Genomic DNA, 20,127 nt, shown 5'->3' on the forward strand with positions numbered 1-20,127 from the left:
AACAGCAGCAGTATGATCCTCTACTGTCCCACTTGCATTACTATCCCTCCTACAGGATAGAAATGTTTTTTTCTTTTTGTTGACATTTCACAATGACAGGCCTCTTAAGGGCCCGTAACTGTGAAATACGCTCCCTGCGCTTGGCACCTGTAATACATTAGTGTCAAGAGTGCACCCCAAACACTAATGCAAGCAAGGGGGCTGGTTAGCGCATCATTTGTGCTACGCACAGACCATCTTTGAGAATACGGTGACCCGGCCTTTCCAAAAATGGGGCAACCACAATGCATACCTTTGCTATATTTTAGATGCACCACTTTTTGAGAATACACCCCAGGTTTTCAGGAAAACCACGGCCGATGGAAATAACTAATTCTTTTTTTGTCTCCCCTCTCTTCCCTTCTCCCTCCTTTTTTATTTTAGAGTTGTAAAGTTTTATTTACTGTAGTTATATTTAGAAGTATAACGTCTCTTTTAATTTCAGTATATATAGATTCTGAAATATTGATGGCTTGTAAGATTATGCTGTTTTTTTCTTTTTGCGTTTTGTTATTCTTTTTTCTATGAAATGTGTTGAGGAAAAAAACAATTTTGTTGGTTAAACCACTATAATAAACATTTTTAAAAAGTAAATAACTAATTTAGATCCACTATATTTAAATGTGATTTCCATGGTTATCCTGAAAACCTGGAGCAGACTTCGAGCTTGATGCCCGAGCTTCGAGACCACTGTTGTGCAGAATTTAAACAGTGCAAATATGTGCCGAGATTACACTACTGAATTATGATAGCCCTTATTTAGACTCATTTTATAGCAGAATAATCTCTTCCTGGCCAGTCATTCCACTTGTGTACCTCCCCCCCCTCACTCAGAGAATCATCCTTTCATCTGCCCTTTCCCTTAACCACATAGCTATCTTACCATCCTTTTTGTAGGGCAAATGCCCCCTTCATCAGGGCTGTACATGCTAAGGTATCAGGAAGAGCCAAGTTCCCTTTTTCCTAAGAGAATATTTTTAATGCAGAATCATTTAACAATATGTGCATCATCGTCACGTAAATTAGCAACTAAAGAATTGAGTCTGAGTTTGGCTAGGCAACTTTCCTTGTGCTTCAGTGTCCCAGCATGCTCTGGTGCATATCGACATATTGAGGTTTTCATATTCGGTAGTTGCTCACTGTGTGGTATGCACGAGACAAGGGTGGTTAGTGTGGACCAGATGCACTGCAGTCCTCCCCACAACGGCAGGACCAGGCTCTCTCCTTCCAAAGACCTATTCTCACACTGCAGCACAACCACCAGAGAATCCTCCAACCACAGGATCACAATTCCCAGGCAACAGCCCCGTTCCACAGGAAGACACATAGAAGAAGTCAGAAAACATACTCCACAACATCTTTTCCAGAGGTTAGAATTATTTATTCAATTTGGTAAATAAATAGAAGATTCCTTCCAAGATACCCCCTCTCAAATGCTTTAAATTCACAAGGGCAACGTGATGGCACAACAGGAAACATCAGATCTATGCATCCAGAAGCAACAGACTTAGAACAGAAATTTTAAAGGGTTTTTGATTTTCCCACAAAATATAAAGTGTATCCCATTTGAGGAAAATTAATATTCAGTAGTCGGTAATGAAACTTACTAGAATGAGTGGCTGCCTCCTGCATGGTTTTAAAATCAAAACAGCCATACACATTAGAAACCTAGCATCTTATGCCAATATTGAAATGTAATTGTAAGTTATCTAAATGACAAAAAGGGTAAGACATTGAACATGAATTAGGTTTCGATAAGTAGTAATTTGTAAAATTCAATGCATATACATACAAACCAAACATTTAATTATAATAAATCCATGTGTTACAAAATGGTAATAAAAAATACACTAAAAGTAAGATATTCAGAGTGGGGAGGCTGACATTTCAAGTGTTCCATATGGCCAACAGTTAAATTATCAAGAACAAAATTATTAAAATGAAATTATGGAAATAGGAGAACTACACAATTACATCAAATTGTAAACAATGTTCTTATTAAAATATCATAATTGGATAAATCTATACTTATTTATCCTAAATCAAATATACATCTATGGATTATTTAGTCAATAGAACAATTTTTAAATCCTTCATGTTAAAAGGAGCTCAGAGCCCTAAAGCATGTTAATAACTTTTTAATTGTCTAACAATCCTAACAGTTTAATGATATGCACCTGTCACCGCTTTACATAAGTGGTATGGTTCATTCTCTAAATACCTGCCAAATCAATGACGGCAGGTTAGACCTCTGGGAGAAACGAGCAGAGATTCTGTTCCTTGACCAGACCAATGCCCGATTAATGCTTTGCCCTGCCTCGACAGACCCTAACCCCGACTGGCAAAAGTCCCAGCAAGCCACCTCAGCATGCTAGAGTGAGGGATTTGAGGTGTCTCTCAGCCTGCTAACCAAAATACTATAGAAGGTGAAATGGGCAACTGTTATCCTCAAATTTCAAACTTCCCTTCTAATGGGGCATTAGTAATTGCTTCCCATAATCCTTAGCAGGTAGCTCATGCCAATGTCTGAGTTTTCACACCACCCCTTTCCCTCATCTGCCAACTCGCGGATGCACGTTTTGTTCTTCGTGGGGTACAATGTATCTATTTGAGACAAAGAGAGCAATAGAGGATCTAAGTGATCAATGTGCATTTTTTACTGCGCATCCCAACATGTCGCATTTTCTTTTGTTTTACCCCATTTCACTGCATATATATGCGGCGAGACATCCCGCAGCTCCCATAACCGCCACATTTATTATGAACTTAACCCTCCCCCCACACCGCCCTGACATATACATGCAGTGAAATGTGGCTTCCGAAATGCAACATTTTGGGATGCGTAGTAATGGTCTGCGCAGTAATAGAGCGATACCAGGGATAGTGAGAGGTGGCATTGGGAGTTAGATAGGTGGGACAGCTACTGGCCAGGCATAGGAGGGCACAGTTGCAAGTTGCTTTGCCTTGTAAGGCCAACTCCCCCTTTCCTGACTAACCCACGTCATTCTAAGATCTAACACCTAACATTACACACACACACACAACTCCCCCACCGACAGCCATTAGCACAACACTAACAAAGCCACAACTAATCTCTCCTCTTTAGCCCTATTGCACTTGCCCACATCAGTGGCTCACCAGACCCAAAGCGCTGGAGTCTATATGATCTTGGACTCTTCTCTATGGATGACATACTCCCAGGTTTCTCCGCCAGACCCAAAGAAAGCATATTGGCACTCAGGAACCAGGTAATTCCAACCTGTACCCATCAACACCCCAGGTTTCACATCCGTCTCTCCCACTGTTCCACTAATAAACCAATCCCCCTTTATTCTTGCAGAGTCATGCACAGAGATGCCGCTAATAGTGGCAGACACTTAAATATTGAATCCAAAATTGCAATTTAAAAAAAACAAGTTTCTCCTTTTGCCAAAGCTTTTTTTCCTAGCACATGGTAGTAACCCCATGTGAAGTGAATGATTTTGGGAACAGTCCTGTTAAACCAACCATTTTGGCAGACGATAGAGAATTGCTTTAGTATATACGTGAGGAAAATGGATACTAAAAGTTAAACCATAATCCACAACTGGGAAGGAATCAGGAGTACATCTTACGCTTTGATATATTAAACTATTTAAATAATTGCATTATTATTGTGTACAAATAAATATGATTTTTCTTTATAGATAATCTTATTAAATAGGGTATAGATGGGGCTTGAACCGGGAATATGATGACAGACATAAATATGATTTATCCAATTATGATGTATTGTCAAGAAATCCATTTAATTATCATTTCACATGTATTCTTATGTTTGGATGTATTAATTTATTCTCAAATTTGACTCGCATTTCAATCCTTCCGAAGCCGGTATTTTTATTAGTTTATAACTAACATGTATAAATGAAGATATATTATAAGGTGTTTACTTTAAAAACATTCGTTTCACTGGTTATGTTATTTCAATTGGATTTTGCAAAAACCTCACTTATTGTTAAAAATGTAACTTTCCCTGCACGTTCTGAATGCTCACAAGGCCTAGTAGGACTGCCTCTCTTTTATTGTTCCATTTGACTGTCATTCCCATGTTCCCACCCCGTTGCCCTATGGGCGCTTTGAAACACAATTTACTTGATGTTTAAGCGCCTTACAAATGCACAATGAATAATAAATAAATAAATAAATAAATACATACATATCATCACAGATGGTCATATGCTCTTGTAACCGACATTATTGCCGTATAAATACATTTAAAATAAATGATATTTCTCTGTCAAAATGACAGGTTACAAACAGATGTGCCTGTTTGATAAAACAGCCATGCACGAGAGAATCATGCTTCTTTATCTACTCGCGACTTAACTTTTTTCTGCTCCCAATTAATGAGATGAAGGTAAGGCTTAGTGGGCAAATGAAGCAGACTCAGTACACTTCTGGATGTCTGTAATAATGAGGCGCTTTCTCGGTACCCTTTTTTGCTTTTCATTTTCTACATTGAAAAATAGCAAATGATCATGAAACAGTGAAAACAATGACATCAGGGAAGGAATCCTTTGATTGCTTAACAAATGAAATATATAATTGTAAACGCTCATAAATTTGCTACGTGGCTAATTTTCAAAACCACGATCCCATCAGTTTCTGCCATACACCGTGCATGATTTCTTGGGCCTGGGGCCTCGTTATCCATGTTCTGCCATGGAACATGGAGATGTGATGTCCAAATGGGCCGCCTGTACAATGGTGGCTCAGGAGCGCTAGAAAATGGATGCCCAGAGAAGGCCTATGTACCACTGGCAAGGGATACCCAGCAGTGCTCTTTCCACCCAATGAACAGCAGGCTTAGAAGTTAGCGTTTCCTGGAATAACTTGACGATCCATGGACTCCTGAAAGTGGATGAAGGAAAACCCTCTGTACAGCAATGAATCATGGGCAATGGAGATGGAATTCCCGGGAAAGCTCTCACAAAGAGAAACACAAAAAGTAACACAAAGAGCCACAGACTAGGACGAGGGGTGCCTAGAAAAGCTCTCTGTACCCAGATAGGCTATATAGTTCTGAGCTGGGTCCCTACCGAGGCATTCAATACATTAATAGGACATGGGATGGAAAGAGTCATCTGCACCACAATGAGTCCTGGGACACATATAGGAAACCCCATAACACACTGAGCCATTCTTTAAACCTCAGCGAGTCAGTGTCCAGAGATGATGCCCTGGGAAGCTTGCCATTGAACAACAGGCCATAGGCTCCAATAATGTGATCTAGAGAAAACTCCTTGCCAACACTCTGAGCCCTGGGTTTCAGAATAGGAATGAGAAGGGAGTCCTGTACCTCAAAGAGCCATTGAGGCTGGAAATGGGAGTCCCCGGGATTGCCTAGAAACCATGGGATCCATGGCTCTGAAAACGGCATCACAAGAGGAGTCTGCCTGTAGCGATCCACTGAGAAGCCCTCTGTACCGCATTGACCCATTGGCTTTGAACATTTTAAGCAGAGCCCCACTGCTATAACCCATCAGACCACAATGAACCATGTACACTGGAGCTGCCCAGAGGAGGCCTCTATACTTGCATGGGCCATGCGCTATGAAGATGGGATGAAAGGATTCCTCTCTGCATTGGATCTGGAGATGGGATTCCCAGAGGGGCTCGCATTACTGCAGTAACTTGTGGGCTTTTAGTGGCGAATGCAGCGAGGATGCCTCTGGATCAAAAGGAGCCATGGGTTCGGTGATGGGATGAGAGCAGCCCTGATACCATCATAAGCCATAGGCTGTACAGTCTGAACTGCTGGCGGAGTCTTCAATGCCACCATGAGTAATGAAATCTGGGGATGGGTCAGAGGTTCCATCCAATCCATGAAAGGGTCCTTTTGCCAAAGATAGCTTCCCCCAATTCTGATCCTGGATAATACTGTTGCAGTAAGGCATGCTTATACAAACGCACTTGGGCCCACAGACAACACACAGGAGTATTATTGTATGTAATCCCACCGTGGAAGAGGACCCCAAGAGAACAGCGGTCAGTGCTGTGGGTCTCAAGAATGACTACAACAGGGCACTACTAGAACAACACATGGCTATTACCTGAATCTGCCAATATATTTGGCGGCAAACATGACTTCTCCAGCGGAAGGAGCATGCTATATCTACCCATGGCTGTGCTTAATGTGTCCACCCGAGGAGTGAATATAAGTGCAGTTGTTTTGTTCGTAAGTTTACACTAACTACTTTATAAAATATGGTTTCAATGACACCTATATACAGAAGGCAAATATATATCAACACATCATCTATATAAGATTATTTTGTCATAGAATGTATTGCAGGGAATATGTGATTGAAGTTCCTCAGAGTAACCTCTTCACTTTTGGTGCTTTCTGAAATGATCGGACACGAATATAATGGGATCTTGTGCATCAACGTGTCTTTTCCAGGTGTCCATGCCCCACGAGCCCATGGTCTGGTCCAGCTCCATCTAGGCCACATGCAGGGCAGAGATTTGGATCTCTTTGGACCAGACTACTGATATACACGGCACACGGGTGGCCCGGGAAAGGGGGAATCCTCTTAGTTGCATTAAATGGTCATTTGGCAAAGGCAAAATGGGATCTTGTGCTCTGTGGAATGTAGAAAAATGTGCTGGAGAACACCATCTTGCCTTCCACCAAGTCTTACTTTGGCTATGGGTGACTTGTCCCTTTCCCTAGATTTTCAAGAATCCAAGAAAAAAGTCAACATGAACTGAATGTGAAATGCTCAGGGCATGTTCGACGGGCCCTTACAGTGCTGAGGCTTTGAGGCCTTCTCCAGATGTCTTCAAGCTAGGCTGCAGGGCTGGGACACAACTCGTGTTTGCCTAGATAATCACAGATACCAGCCCATAGAGAGCAAATAGCATCAAACTCACAGATGAGAAGATTCTTTCTTCCTGTGTCCAAAGCCGCCGTCTTGGGTTGCACATCCATTTATCCCTCCACCACCTAACCCTGGGACTTGGATGGTGCAGAGCCGCAATGCATCAAACACAAAGGTGCTGCAGAATGGAGAAGCCAGGCCATCAGGCCATGCTGTCACAGTGATAGACAGTGAGACACAGTGATACGATGCAGCCACACAACCAACTTTCAAGCCTCTCTGATGCCAAAGGTAGGGAGCAAATACATTCCAAAGGCAGAAGAGGAGCATGTGCGATGGAGTTGGCTCCAGCCGACTTGGGGGCATTACATGACGCTGCACTTGCCCCTAATCCGGTCCGCCCTCTTCTGCTTTCCAGACCTCTTGCCATCTATGTTGAGGCTCATGGTTCGTTTCTTCTCAAGGTTCAGAAGCTCCTGGAAGAGTTCCTTCACATTGTAGTTCATCTTTGCTGAAGTCTCCATGAAGGCGCACTTCCACTCCTTGGCTAGGGCCTCTCCTTCCTGGGCACCTACCTCTCGTTGAGTCTCATCGCACTTGTTGCCCACCAGCATGACAGGGATGCTCTCAATGCTGCCCTTTATCTGCAAGACCTGCTGGTAGATGGGCCTCAGCTCCTCCATGGACTGCCTGCTGGTGACAGAGAAGACCAAGACAAAGGCGTGGCCCTTGGAGATTGAGAGCCTCTGCATGGCTGGGAACTGGTGGCTCCCCGTGGTATCCGTGATCTGCAGGGTGCAAACACTCTTGTCACAGCTAATCACCTGCCGGTACGTGTCCTCAACGGTTGGGATGTAAGTGTCTCGGAAGGTCCCTTTCACGAATCGCAGGACCAAGGAGCTCTTCCCCACGCCACCAGCACCGAACACCACCACCCGATAGTCATTGCTCTGCTCCGGCATCTCAAGGGTCGTGTTGCTCACCCTGAAACAAACAAGAGTGAACAAACAGAATGCTTAATAGTAAATTAATTGACACAGATCAAATCACAGTGGCTACAAATCCCATGCGATACACTGTAAGAGCGGGACAGTCAGTGAACTATAAGGTGTTGCAATAACAGCCTGGAGGCAATTGCTGCCATTGTTTGGCAGCACAGATATTAAGGTAACCTATGCCAGGTGAGCAGCTCATTATTCTGGCATCTGTAGACCTGAACCGAACTTGCTAAGTTAATTGAAAAAAATTCCGACAGGCCGCTTTCATGGAACGGCGGCCTGTTGGGGAACTGTACATGCGTTTACTGCGTACAGCACAATCAGGAAGCGACAGCGGAGTGAGAGGTAAGGAGGGGATTTGGGAAGGGGTAGGGGCGTGTGTATGTGGTCGCGTGATGTGTCTGTGTATGTTAGGAATGGGGGGTGAGTGGGAGGAATAGGACTGCAGGGGATGGAGGTTGAGGGGTTGTCCCCCACCTGATACACGTTTGGGTATGGGGGGTGGGGAAGGAACAGGGTTGTCCCCCGCATTAGGGAACTAGAGGGCAGCACAAAAGGAACAAATTATTCCCTGCAGCGCCGACATCGCACCCGGGCAAAGACCCAGGCAACCGAGTTTCGATTAAATCAGCCTGCGGGGAAATCAAGGCACAACCAACCTGGACACATCACAGGGAAAGCAAAGATACAGGAAACAGATGAGGTTTGCAGATTTATGGCCATTACGCTTCTTGCTGTATATTGATCACAGTAAACCCAGACAAACGTTTGTTTGGAAACACCACACCATTATTTTAGGTGTCCGATATCTGGAACGTGAAGAGGCACATGCTCAGGAGATGTGCTTTATGAAGGTTAAACTGGATTTACGGGGTTCACTCTGGTTTTAGGAGTATGTTAAAGAGGTCTATAACACTGAAATTCCCATATATAAATTGCATTTCTCTTCAACCGTGGATTTAACCATCTATGCTGTAACTCCGGGTTTATCAAAAGAGGAGATAACATTCTGCCTCCTATGACTGGCACAGTAAGGGCCCGTTCACCCTTTTCTTCTCCTGATTAACTTACGATTGTACATGCAGGTGTGTTCTGTATTCGTAGATAAATGTTTTCAGAGCCAACACCTACCCTTCAGTGCCATTTATTAAATGCCATCTGGAGGAGGAACATGTACCTGGTTATGAATTGAGACTGCTTTACGTATTATTTCCAATTATCTGATAAAAAGGTTCCAAGACCGAGAGTACTTGAACCTAGCAGAACGCAAAGGTAGGCTCTCTAAAAACAGTTGCTTAACAATTGCCCAAGCAATCATCGGCTTGAAGGATTGACTAATGCAATGTCCTCTTCGCAGGCACCTCGTCTAGAAAAATCCAAAAATGACAAGTAACACAAAATAATGCCCTCCAAGCAGCCCTGAACATTCCGAAAAGAGAACATCTCAGCAGCTAGAAGAGAGGCCCACTGGCTGCCCATCCGAGAACACATCTTCAAAACCTTGTCCGTCGCCCACAAGGGCCTGTCCAACACAGCTCCCCCACCCCCCACTCCTAGAAAATAGCTAAAGCTCACTCTACAAAACCTACCAGGACACTGTAGGTTGACCACTTACTCCTACCCAAAGTTAAACGACTAAAGCAGGTGGCTCCAGCTTCCCATACATCGCAGTCAAACAGTGGACCTCCCTTCCCCCTTCACTGAGAGCAGAAAAATCTTACTGGGTAGTCCAAAAGGCACTAAAAACACAGCCATTTGCCTATATTGAACCACTCTGTGCCTTGCTCCTTTTAGCATTTACAAACGTACTGTATGTTAAAACCAAATGTAAATAACCTGTATCTGTAACAGCGTCTTGTTGCCTCTGGGTTGTTTGTGCACTTTATAAATGAAATAAATCAATAGGTCTCAAATTACCCATGTCGGTGTAAATAGCTCATCCGTTCTTGGTTTTCCCCTTTTATTTGGCCCTGATTCATAAAAGGAGAAACACAACTAGTACTACCACACAGAAAGGATAAAGCCAGGACTGGACAAGCTACGCATATCTGACATTGGACAGTGTGAGATCTCTACTCTGGATCGGTTATCAGTGTGAATGTGATGTTCTTGGTTTGGAGGGAGATTGACTCTGATTTCTGGTTAGCAGGACCAGGTATAAAGGGCTCTTCTTGTGAGAAGACGGATGTCAGAGGACAGACTACCCAATAAGTGTGAAACGTGCATGTGGTTGGTCATTGTATCCTTGAGATCTGTCAGTCTTAGATTGATAAATCTATGTATTATATATCACTGGCCTGTAAGATGAAGTCAATTCCCTATGGAGCAAAAACGCAAACATTTCAGCTAACCATAGAGCATAGACTTGCAGCTCTGATCTGGAGGTGAACTTCCATTGATGGCTACAGTGAGGTTTCAGAAGTAAGGCTCAGACACAAGGGTGGCATGTTTTCAGGTATAGACCTTTATTGATCAAGAAAGTTAGGGAAAAATACCTTGCTAGCCCTAAATCTAAGAGGGGTTTTCCCTGCCTCAAAAGAAATAATGAAAATAGTCAGGATGTCCAAAAGTAAAAGTCTGTCCAAGTCACGTCCCTAAAAACCTGTCTGTCCCTCACTCTATAAACTAACAAAATGGTGCGAGGGCGAGCTCACTCTAAAGAAAACAATGTTCATCAAGCCAACGTAACTGTTGGCGTCCAGTCAGGTTTCCAAAAGCAAAGGTCAAGGAATAATGTTCCAAAAGGACGTTGCTCCTTTCTCCTAGACTTCAAAAAGGAATGAATGTCTATTCAGTCTTCTCAGAAAACACAAAAATATCTCCCAGAACTATTACAACACGTTTCACAGATTTACAGTTATTTTCCAGTTTCACGGTTCGCAAACCATTTATTTCCAAACTCTCATGTGGGTGCAGGTCCTAGACTCACAGTATGCTGAATCGTTTGGTTTACTCTCCTGCCAAGCAATGGGCCCTTTACAGGTTGTCTTTCTTTGTTTCACAGGGTCCTATGCCCTCTTATTCTTGATTACTTTAGGCACTTGTCTTTTGTTTGGGTGCGGGTCCCTGACTCGTAGTAATGTCCCTTGATCATTAGGTTCACTTCTCTGCCAAATGGACCACCTTTTATTTGTATAGTTCCCAGACTCTTTTATCTTGTACTTAAGTTAGACTTTCTAGCTCATCCTGGGCCTCCAGCACCCATTGAGCCACCTACGTACCTGACCATCTGGTCCGCGTCTTCCAACTATCGTTTCTCTGGTGCTATTGAACTGTTTTCCTTGTTCGGTAGCAGCACTACCAATGACTTCTTCTTGCTTTGGGTTTTGCTGGCACTGGCTCTCAGCTGCGTCTCCGCCAACAACACAGTGCCTCTCAGGCTGCAGTTTCCGTGATCTGCAGCTCCTGAGACCTTGCATCGCCTGGAAGGTTGCTGGACAGTGGAATAGGTAGTCCTCCTTCCGTGGACTGCCGTCTTGCTTCCGTCCTGCTCCGTGCACAGAGTATCGCAGTTTGCTGGGTTGGAATCTCTGCAGCTCGGCTCTCCAGCTGACAGCTTTGTTTCTCCGGTCACAGCTACCTGGAGGGGGTGTTCCCCGGCATCACAGCTGCAGTGGATTTAAATTACCATGTTGGAAAAGGGAATCCTTCTGGACCAATCAGATTCACTGTAGAACTAGACTGCTCACTTTAGTTTGCCAGAGTGATCTTCATGCTCGCAGTCCTCTTCCTCGTGTCATTATATTGTTTTAAAAATAATAAGTCAACACTGGTTTGCTCTTTGTTTTGCATGAACGATGGAGTGGCTCTATAATAACACACCTCAATTGCATCAGTGTAGGTGCGAGGGAAATTTAACTCCTGAAAAGGGATAAACGGACTTTCAGTGGACTTATACTGCGTCTCCTCAAGATGATCGGCACTAGTCCAATAATGGGTTTCCCCTGTGATCCTCCTGCTCTGCACCGCCCCCAGGGGGATTATTGTACTGTGGACACACCACCCTGGCCCCATGGGAAAGGTCTCTCCCTAAAGGAGAAGGTATGATAGATATCCTCAGATTCATCACACTACTAAATTGGTGCTGTGTGTGGCTTTTTAGCAAAATCTGCCTATTCTGTTCACACATTACAGGTAGAATGGTTTGTTTCTTACATTTTTTAACCCACAACAATATGGATAGCGAATGGTAAACATGGCCCAACGCTCCAACCTCAAGGATGTCAACCTACGTCACAATGATGATCTCCAATAAGGGTGAATTGAGTATGTGGTCGCTTGTTCCAGCCTTAAGAGCTGTCAGCCTTGGGTTGATAAAGCGATGTATGAAATAGCACTGCCATATGAGACGATGTACTTTTCATATGGAGCGGAAAACAAATACATTGCTGTGTGGCTCTGATCTTGACATGAACCTCCAGTGATGGCTACTAGGTGGCACTATATATGTGTAGCTTTTTAGCCGACAAGGCCTATTCAGCCCCATCAATGATAAAAGTTGGCCGAAAGGGGCAAAGGATGAATGGAATTCCGTTGGGAGGCATGGCACATGACACAGCACAGGCATACATCCCCATGACTGGCTGACAGGTAGGACATGTGCCCAGGTTTGTGCACCAGAGAGCTATGCCTAGTTCCGAGCTCACTGATGGGCACACTTTAAGACTGACCATGAGACGCGTTTTCTTGGAGTTGCGCTCAATGGCGATCTAAGAGCAGATTTGGAGGCACCATTGGACCTGATAAGATGAGGTGGGTGTCGGAGTATTGGCTTGCTGATGGCTCCACGGGGTAGCCACAGAGGTGTGGAAGAACACAGGGTGTGTTTTCCAGGGTAACAGATACAGCTCACACTGCAGCAAGGGTCACCAAGCAAAAGGCAGCAGGTGGCTCATTTATGGGGGCCACAGCACAGGGGTAATCCCTGCATGGGGGCCAAAGTGTGGAGGACAAGATCAAGGCTAGGGCTGGAGGAACACAGACAAAAAATAAATAAATAGAGTCCAGCCAGTAGTTGGTGGCTCCAACAGGGGACGAGGACAAACGGACAGTACTTGAGAGGCGGACCAGGCTACGGAGGAGGACAGCCTGGCCTGGTCAATGGTAGGTTTTGGCTATTGGTTTATCATATGGGTCCTCGCCCAGATGGTGAGCTGTATATGTGCAAAGGGCCTTGCCTACTGTGGGGGGCAGTGGAGTTGCCCTGGGAAGAGAGAGAAAGAGGACAAGAGAAAGAAAATGTGTCCACGGTGAGGCAATGGGCCAACTGTGGATACAGAAGGCACAGGAATAGGAAGCATGGCACTCTGGGCACTGGGTAGCGTTGTAGCTTGGCAGGTGACAACTGGCAAGACAATGGAGGAGCAACATACAGAGGTTGTGGCTTGGCATAGCCACCCCTTGGCAGAAAAGGGATGTTGAGCATGTGGGAGTCTTCATGTGATTGCAAGTAACGCCACAATGAAATCCTTGTGAACTGAGGTAGTAGTAGAAGTACAGAGAACTGTGCAAAGGATTTGAAGAGCTGGTATTAGGTTGATTCAGGAGGGGCTGATAGGAATGTGTTGCCAATGGTTCTCAGCACATCGGACTTGGGTGTAGCAGTGGGAAAAGGGGCGGTAGCACAGGGATCAGTGTGGTTTCCGGCTAGAGGAAAAAGCCAGGCCAGTCTCCTGGGGATTGACGGGGGTCACTGAGGATGGCAAGCAAATGAAGTTTCAGGGCAAGTGGGAATGGGAGCATGTAGCTCTGGAGGAGAGAAGCTGACCCGAGCAGAAGGCTCGACTACTGCGAGGGTTCCTATAATGCCACCGATGAGCAGGAGAACGCCCTACATTTGGAATGAGAGCAACATAGGTCAAGAGGACAGAGTGCTTGGCAAGGGAGGGTATACAGTCTTTAAAACGAAACTGTAATAAAGAATGACTTTATAACGAGATAAATAACAAAAAGGTATGTGGGGGTCAGGTAAAGGGTTAAATCTTGTGGGGAAACGGTTGGGGTGGGTTTTTAGCTGTGAGAAACGGGGGATTGGGGTGGACCCCTCCCAGCCAAAAAGAAAAAAAAATGTGTTCTGTTTTTTCGTTATATAGTAATTTGTTTTAAAAGAATTCCTCATAAAGACATGTAACCTTCCAGGGGGTATACAGCGTATAGGGAATGGGCCACGGGTAGAGCTGACAGTCTGTCTAGTTGTAGGTGAGTTGGGCAAAGGGAACAAAGGGTGAGCCAAGATGCAAATACAGGAGTGAATATGCAAATTAATATATAGACCAGTGAGGTATTGGATGTGGGAAACAGAGCTCTTCATAGGATAAATGAAGATTGCACCCGATGGCAAGGTAGAACAATAAATCGGAAGGGCTAACCATGGCGGTCTTGAAGCTGCTGCTTCAGGATGCGTGATGGGGCAGAAATGGCAAAGTGTGACATTAGTTCGCCTTTTGGCCTAGTGATATTTTATATAGATGGGCGCGTAGTGGTGGTGATCGATAACAAGCAGGCGACCTGTGACAAATAAGTATTGCAGCCATTGAGTTTTGCCATGTTTAATATATGGCACATTTAGTTTTGGGCGTTTCGCATAGCTCGCCTTGACAATGTTGCTGATGTGTTGTCTCGCTCAGTGTCAAGTTTCCGTGGATAAGGTCCAGATGAAGAGAAATGGCTGGAGCAGATGCCAGGGAAGCTGTGGATGGTGGGCATGCCATGCCACTTCACGCCCAGCTGGAAGCATCGCCTTTTGAGCTCCTTATTGACCTCCATCTGTACCCTGTTGCTGGCCGCAAGTTTCCTGGCCACCCCTGCCAGACTTTGGACCGGCTACTTTGTTCTGGCCCAGAACAAATGCCAAGATATCATCTTGGGAGGGCGTTTTCTGGATGCCGAAAATTCTGCCAGATGCAGAGTTACCTCACTTGGAATTTGAGTTCTTTTTAAGGCAAATCATCAGAGCAGTAAAAAGTCAACCTGACCTCAGGTTAACAGAGTGAAACGACGAATGATAGGTTAAAGTGGAAGGTGAGGCATGACATTATGGATTTGGACTGTGGACTCTAGTGGAGTTAAGAGAAAGTGGCCCATTGGGGTGGCTCAAGGAAAGATAGTCAAAATGGAAGCAAGAGGTCCGGAAGAACTGGCAGGATAGCAGAAGGCTGTGGAAGGGGCCGCCATGTTCAATGATGGAGGCTTGCTGTTTTGGGGGTAGAGGGCGTGGTATAGAGGAGATAAATTAGGACGCTTTTTACAGATAGTATGCAAGTAAATGGGGATGAGGAAGTGGATTCCGAGAGTGCGACTCACCCTTCATTAAATGCACCCTTTCTACACAAAAAACAGTGTTTCTGTGTCACACCACTCATTTCAAAAAATGGCACTTTGAGTGGTAGAGCTGCGCCCAACTCTAAGCGGACAGTGGTGCACTTTTAGATCAACCATCAGAGCGTGAGCCCTCCCCCTTCTTGTGATGATACAGTGGCATAGGAGGCCTTGACAGGGAAGTCAGACAGAGGAGGAACGTGTATTAGATTTTGGTGGCAGGCCTTGAGTTTGAGTCTGTGTCAATCCTGGTCTTAAAGGATGACTCTAGAGACCATCCTGGAGTCATCAAATGATCATCGAACTACTCTAGAAGTCATTTCGACATCAGACGTCATCACGCTGTTAAAGTCATCAGCAAATGTCTCAGAATGGTGGGTGAGGATTTGGGGATGAGCTTAGGACGACCTAATGATTATGCTAACATAATCCCTATTTTCGAAAACTCTTTGTTCCTGATGATTTTAGGTTCCTGATGATTTTAGGATGACTTGCTGACCACTTCAAGAGCATCAACGTGTTTGTCCCTAATGATTTGGGGATGATTCTGGGATGACCTGCCGATTACTTCAAGAGCAGATACAGCGGTATCCTGGATCGCTTCTTTCCTGAAGAATAGCCCTAGTAGAGTATGCTCCAACAATGCAGATGGCACCATATCCCAGTCCTCTTTGGGGTTCCGCAATGGGCTAGCACATCCCCATGCCTTTACAAAATCTACATGGCCCCGTTCTTCTTGTTTTTAGAGCTGGAAGGGGTCATGTTCTCAAACTATGTGGACGACACTCAATGTGCTGTCGTCCGCATAGTTTGAGAATGTGCTGTCCCTCTTTCAGACTGTCATCGACGGGACGAACAGGAACTTAACAGCCTTCAATTTTATAGAAAAGTGGATGCTAGATAACAACCTTGCACTGAATAAAGGGAAGACGGAATTGATGACTGTGGGCAATTCAGTCTCCTTACTCAAGTTGGACCCGACCTGCAGATCCTTTAGGTTAGGGGATGACAACATCAACCCCCTTTCCAAAATAAAAATCTTGGGTGTGGTCGATCTCGTAACCGGTGTGGTTTCAGCCCCGGTTTACTATGTTAAATTGCTATCACACCTCAGACCCCTTATTACTCAGGCGAATTCGGAAACGACTGCTAGATCGACTATTGTAGTAGTCTCTTGGTAGGTCTTTGTAAGCGGGACGTTTGCAGACTCCAGATAGTACAAAACTGGGCTGGGGTTAGAGTTGTGGTGGGTCTGTCCAGTCGAAATCATGTTTCAGAGGCTAGGCGCTCTTTGCATAGGATTCCAGTAGAAGCACGGGTCACGTTTAGGTTATTGGTTATAACCTTTAAGTGCAGGCTAGGACTGATGCATTCCTACCTGCAGGCGCATATTATTGAGAAAGTCAATGGGAGAGCTCTCAGATCCAGCGGGCAGAACTATTTGTTCCTCCCCATAGTAGAACAAAGAAAGCTGAGAATGGAGCAAACACTCGCGCACACTCACATTATTTGACTCAACATTCGCTCGCTTATTCACACAGAGCATTCATTCACCCATTGCATGAGAGGATCAGAAGTGCCCTTCGCATTTTATATCCACCTGCACCTGTTCCAAATAGGCAACGTTTTTCCCCTGTGCACCTCTTTTGAAAATCGAGATTTACTGAAAATGTCCACAAACCCCTTTCCACCCTCTGCATTGCACAGTTTTGCATTTGGTGAGAAAAGAGCCCCTCGATGTGCACAACTATGAAGCACACATTTAAATGTCATTTGTGCACGGTTGACCACCTTTTTGGGGCAAGTGAAGTGAATGAGCATCCCATCAGTTGCACCAAACACGTTTTGAAAATCGCGGCCTGATGGTTTATAGCTACTTCTTTACGCTGTACGTTCATTTCAGAGTGTGGTTCGAAGCGTCAGGCAGAATTAGAAATGGCAAAGGACGCAGGGGAAGGAAAGGGTGCATGTTTTTTTTAACTTGTTCTGCAGTCATTAACTTCAGAAGTTCTTATGAGCAGGTGGTTTGTTAAAACCCATTAGCTCCAGTGCAGACCATGTGACTGGAATCGTTAGCCCCAGAGTGCGTACTGTGCATGCCATCATTCTCACAGAGCAGGTATTGTGTCTGTAGCTATAAGGCCCAGGGCAGTTATTGCGTAATATGTAATGGGTTAGCAGGTACTGTGTCAAAGGTCATTAGTTCCAGGGCAGGTACTGTGTCTGGAATCGGTATCCCAGATCCGGTTCTGTGTCAATCATTATTTGACTCAGGGCAGGTACTGTCCGATATAGCTGATGAGCAGGTCCGTACTGTATTGGAAGTCATTAGCTCCAGAGTAGGTATTGTGTCTGCACTCATTCGCTCCAGCCTGAGGATGTGATGTGCCTTTACCATTAGTGCTAGAGAAGGTAGTGTCTGCTGCTATTCCTCGGGGTGTTGTTTCTGTGTCTGCAGTCATTAGACCTACAACAGGCACTGTGCCTGCAGTTATTCTCCACAGAAGGGTCATTAGACCCAGAGAAAGTACCGGATCTGCAGCCTTTATCCCCGGGGAATCGTTACTTTCAGAGTAGGTACTGGAACTGGAGTCAGTAGCAAGTCTGCAATCATTAGCCGGCGCCGCGGGTATTATATATAGATATAGTCACTTACACCGGTCTGTGTAGTAGCTGTACAGCGAGCATCGCAGAGCCTGAACTGTACCGTAAATGAGCTTCGGTGCAGCGGCTGAGTCTACAATATCAACAACAACCGGCTGCCCTATGCAATTTCAAAACCAAATGTTTATAAAATCACGTACTTACAATTTTTAATTTCAAAATGTGATGAGTACAATACAACGAATTACAGCTTCAGCCTCTTCCATCAACGTGAATTTCCAGAGGTTGCAAAAGGGCTCCTCTTACCAATATAACAAAGGGTGAGAATGAACTGAGTTCATGGACGCTAAAAGAAATGCATGTAAAATGAGTCACAAGCGCTAGATCGCACGCACTCACCCGATGCTGCCTGGAATCTGAATAGGAGCTTTTGGTAAAGGGAGGCCTTATGTTGCTTTAATTATCAATTGAAACACACATTTAAAGTCCCTATGGGACCCGATAGCATGGTGTGTTAGTTTACAAATGTGCCGACACTTTCTGAAATGCCTTTAGAGCGTCATGACGTTCTGACGTTTTTCTTCTACGTGGGGTAGAGCATCATGAAGGGAGGAGGACGCTATGCGATGCATGGGCAGGTGTATTTAGCTGCCGGTGGCTTTGTTCTTCATTTTTTGATTTAGGATGCAGAAACAGCAGGTATTCGAGTGTCTTCTTGGCTGGTAAATAGTATCCCCCTCCCCACAACAGGAGTGATTTATGGGCGTGGAATGTCAAGGCAGATGTTTTTTTTGCAAATTCGGCTGCCAGCAAGTTGGATTTATTGCATGTTTTCCACCTCCAAGTGGCAGTGTTTTTTTTTTTTGCTGTATACGCGGACTTTCTACAAAACTGTAGAGTCTGCACCATCTTTCTTCACTCTTATCTCTGGAACATGGCTTTCACCGTTTTAACAGCAATTGACTCACCCAGTTGGAAATTAAGCCCCATGTGGATCCCATTTTTACCACAGCCGCATCCATGCTTCTTTTTCTGCACTGCTGCACAGGCACTCACGGGCTTGGATGCCGCCACCGGAGCCGGGGACGAGTGTAGCTGCAGCCCGGGGCTCTGTGAACATCAGCGGCCACAAAAGGGGGGAGAGGGGGATTATGGCTAATGCATTTAGTTCCCTAGCCACGATTTCTGTAACTTACTGCCTTTACGAGGTGTGGGTTCTGCCTTGACCAAGCAGGGAGATGCGCATGTGCCTAGCTTTAAAGTAGGGGTTGGAACCGACCATAGCATGTGATACGTGCCGCTGCATGTCACTACAGTGACGTGCCGCTGGCAGGTTTCACATGCCATGCCTAACAATGATCTAATTAGAAGAAAACGCCTCAGAATGAAAAAAGAAAAGGCAGATGTGCCTATCACTATATACCAAACGATGCCCTGAAAGGAAAAAACAAACTAGTGTCGTTTTAAAATGCATATGAAATAAAAATGCACATGAAATACCTCACTGATGATTCATTGTATCCGAAGACTTTTGGGTCTCGTGCCCATCTCCTTAGCCACTTGGCCATCACGCGATTGTAGCAGTATCCTTCAACTTCCTTAAAACCAACTTCTTTTGTGCACTGTCATGTGTTTCAACATTAGTCTTTTTTCTGTTTTAAGTCAAATCTTAAAACAAACTGCAGTAAGAATGGGAAATTTTACATGAAAGAAACATTTTACTTTAAGTATTTGCATGTTAAGATTTGTTTATATGATACTTCGTTTAAATAAGTTTCATACAAAATCTGTTACTGTGTAATGCCTAAAATGTTATTATTGTTTGTTTTACAAACCCGAATGGTAACAATATTGGTATTAGCCTACTTGGTCGAAACACATTTGACTTTTGACTGGATTTTTGGTCGAAATTCGGTCAAATAGTATTATATATGGGGTGGGCTAAGGGAATTGGGAAGGGTTAGCGATGGGGGGCGGGGAGTGGCTTACCCTGCATTTTCAACCAAGAAAAGAGCAAATAAAATGTGGTCAAATGTGAAAAGGTAAAATATTTTCAACTAAGTAGACCCAAACCATAAGATGGTCTGGATAGTATGAGTATGCAGGAGCCTCAGCATGTGTCCAGCTAGACCACATTTTTGTCATTGGGGATAGCTGCATTCTTATGGCAGATGTGGTGTGCGATGTTTCTTAACAGTGGTTTGTGGCGGCAGATACGTGTCGGTGGAAGGCCGTTTGTTTTCCATGAGTGTGGAGTGTGATACGTACCCGTGTGTTCTGGCTTGTTGCTTGGCTTTGTAGAT

At 44.7% G+C, this 20,127-nt stretch overlaps 1 protein-coding gene across 1 annotated transcript; it reads right to left on the minus strand.

Moving 5' to 3' along the window:
• Nucleotides 1-1,398: 1,398 nt before the first annotated feature.
• DIRAS1 (DIRAS family GTPase 1) lies at nt 1,399-18,291 on the minus strand. The gene is made up of 2 exons (XM_069646628.1): nt 18,224-18,291; nt 1,399-7,889 (listed from the first exon to the last, which is right to left on the minus strand). The coding sequence occupies exon 2, from the start codon at nt 7,865-7,867 to the stop codon at nt 7,271-7,273; it is 597 nt and encodes a 198-aa protein (XP_069502729.1). The 5' UTR covers nt 7,868-7,889; nt 18,224-18,291; the 3' UTR covers nt 1,399-7,270.
• Between the last annotated feature and the right edge of the window lie 1,836 nt (nt 18,292-20,127).

The sequence above is a fragment of the Ambystoma mexicanum genome, chromosome 1p, assembly GCF_040938575.1.
Source record: "Ambystoma mexicanum isolate Mex_15411 chromosome 1p, UKY_AmexF1_1, whole genome shotgun sequence".
NCBI classification, from domain to species: Eukaryota; Metazoa; Chordata; class Amphibia; order Caudata; family Ambystomatidae; genus Ambystoma; species Ambystoma mexicanum.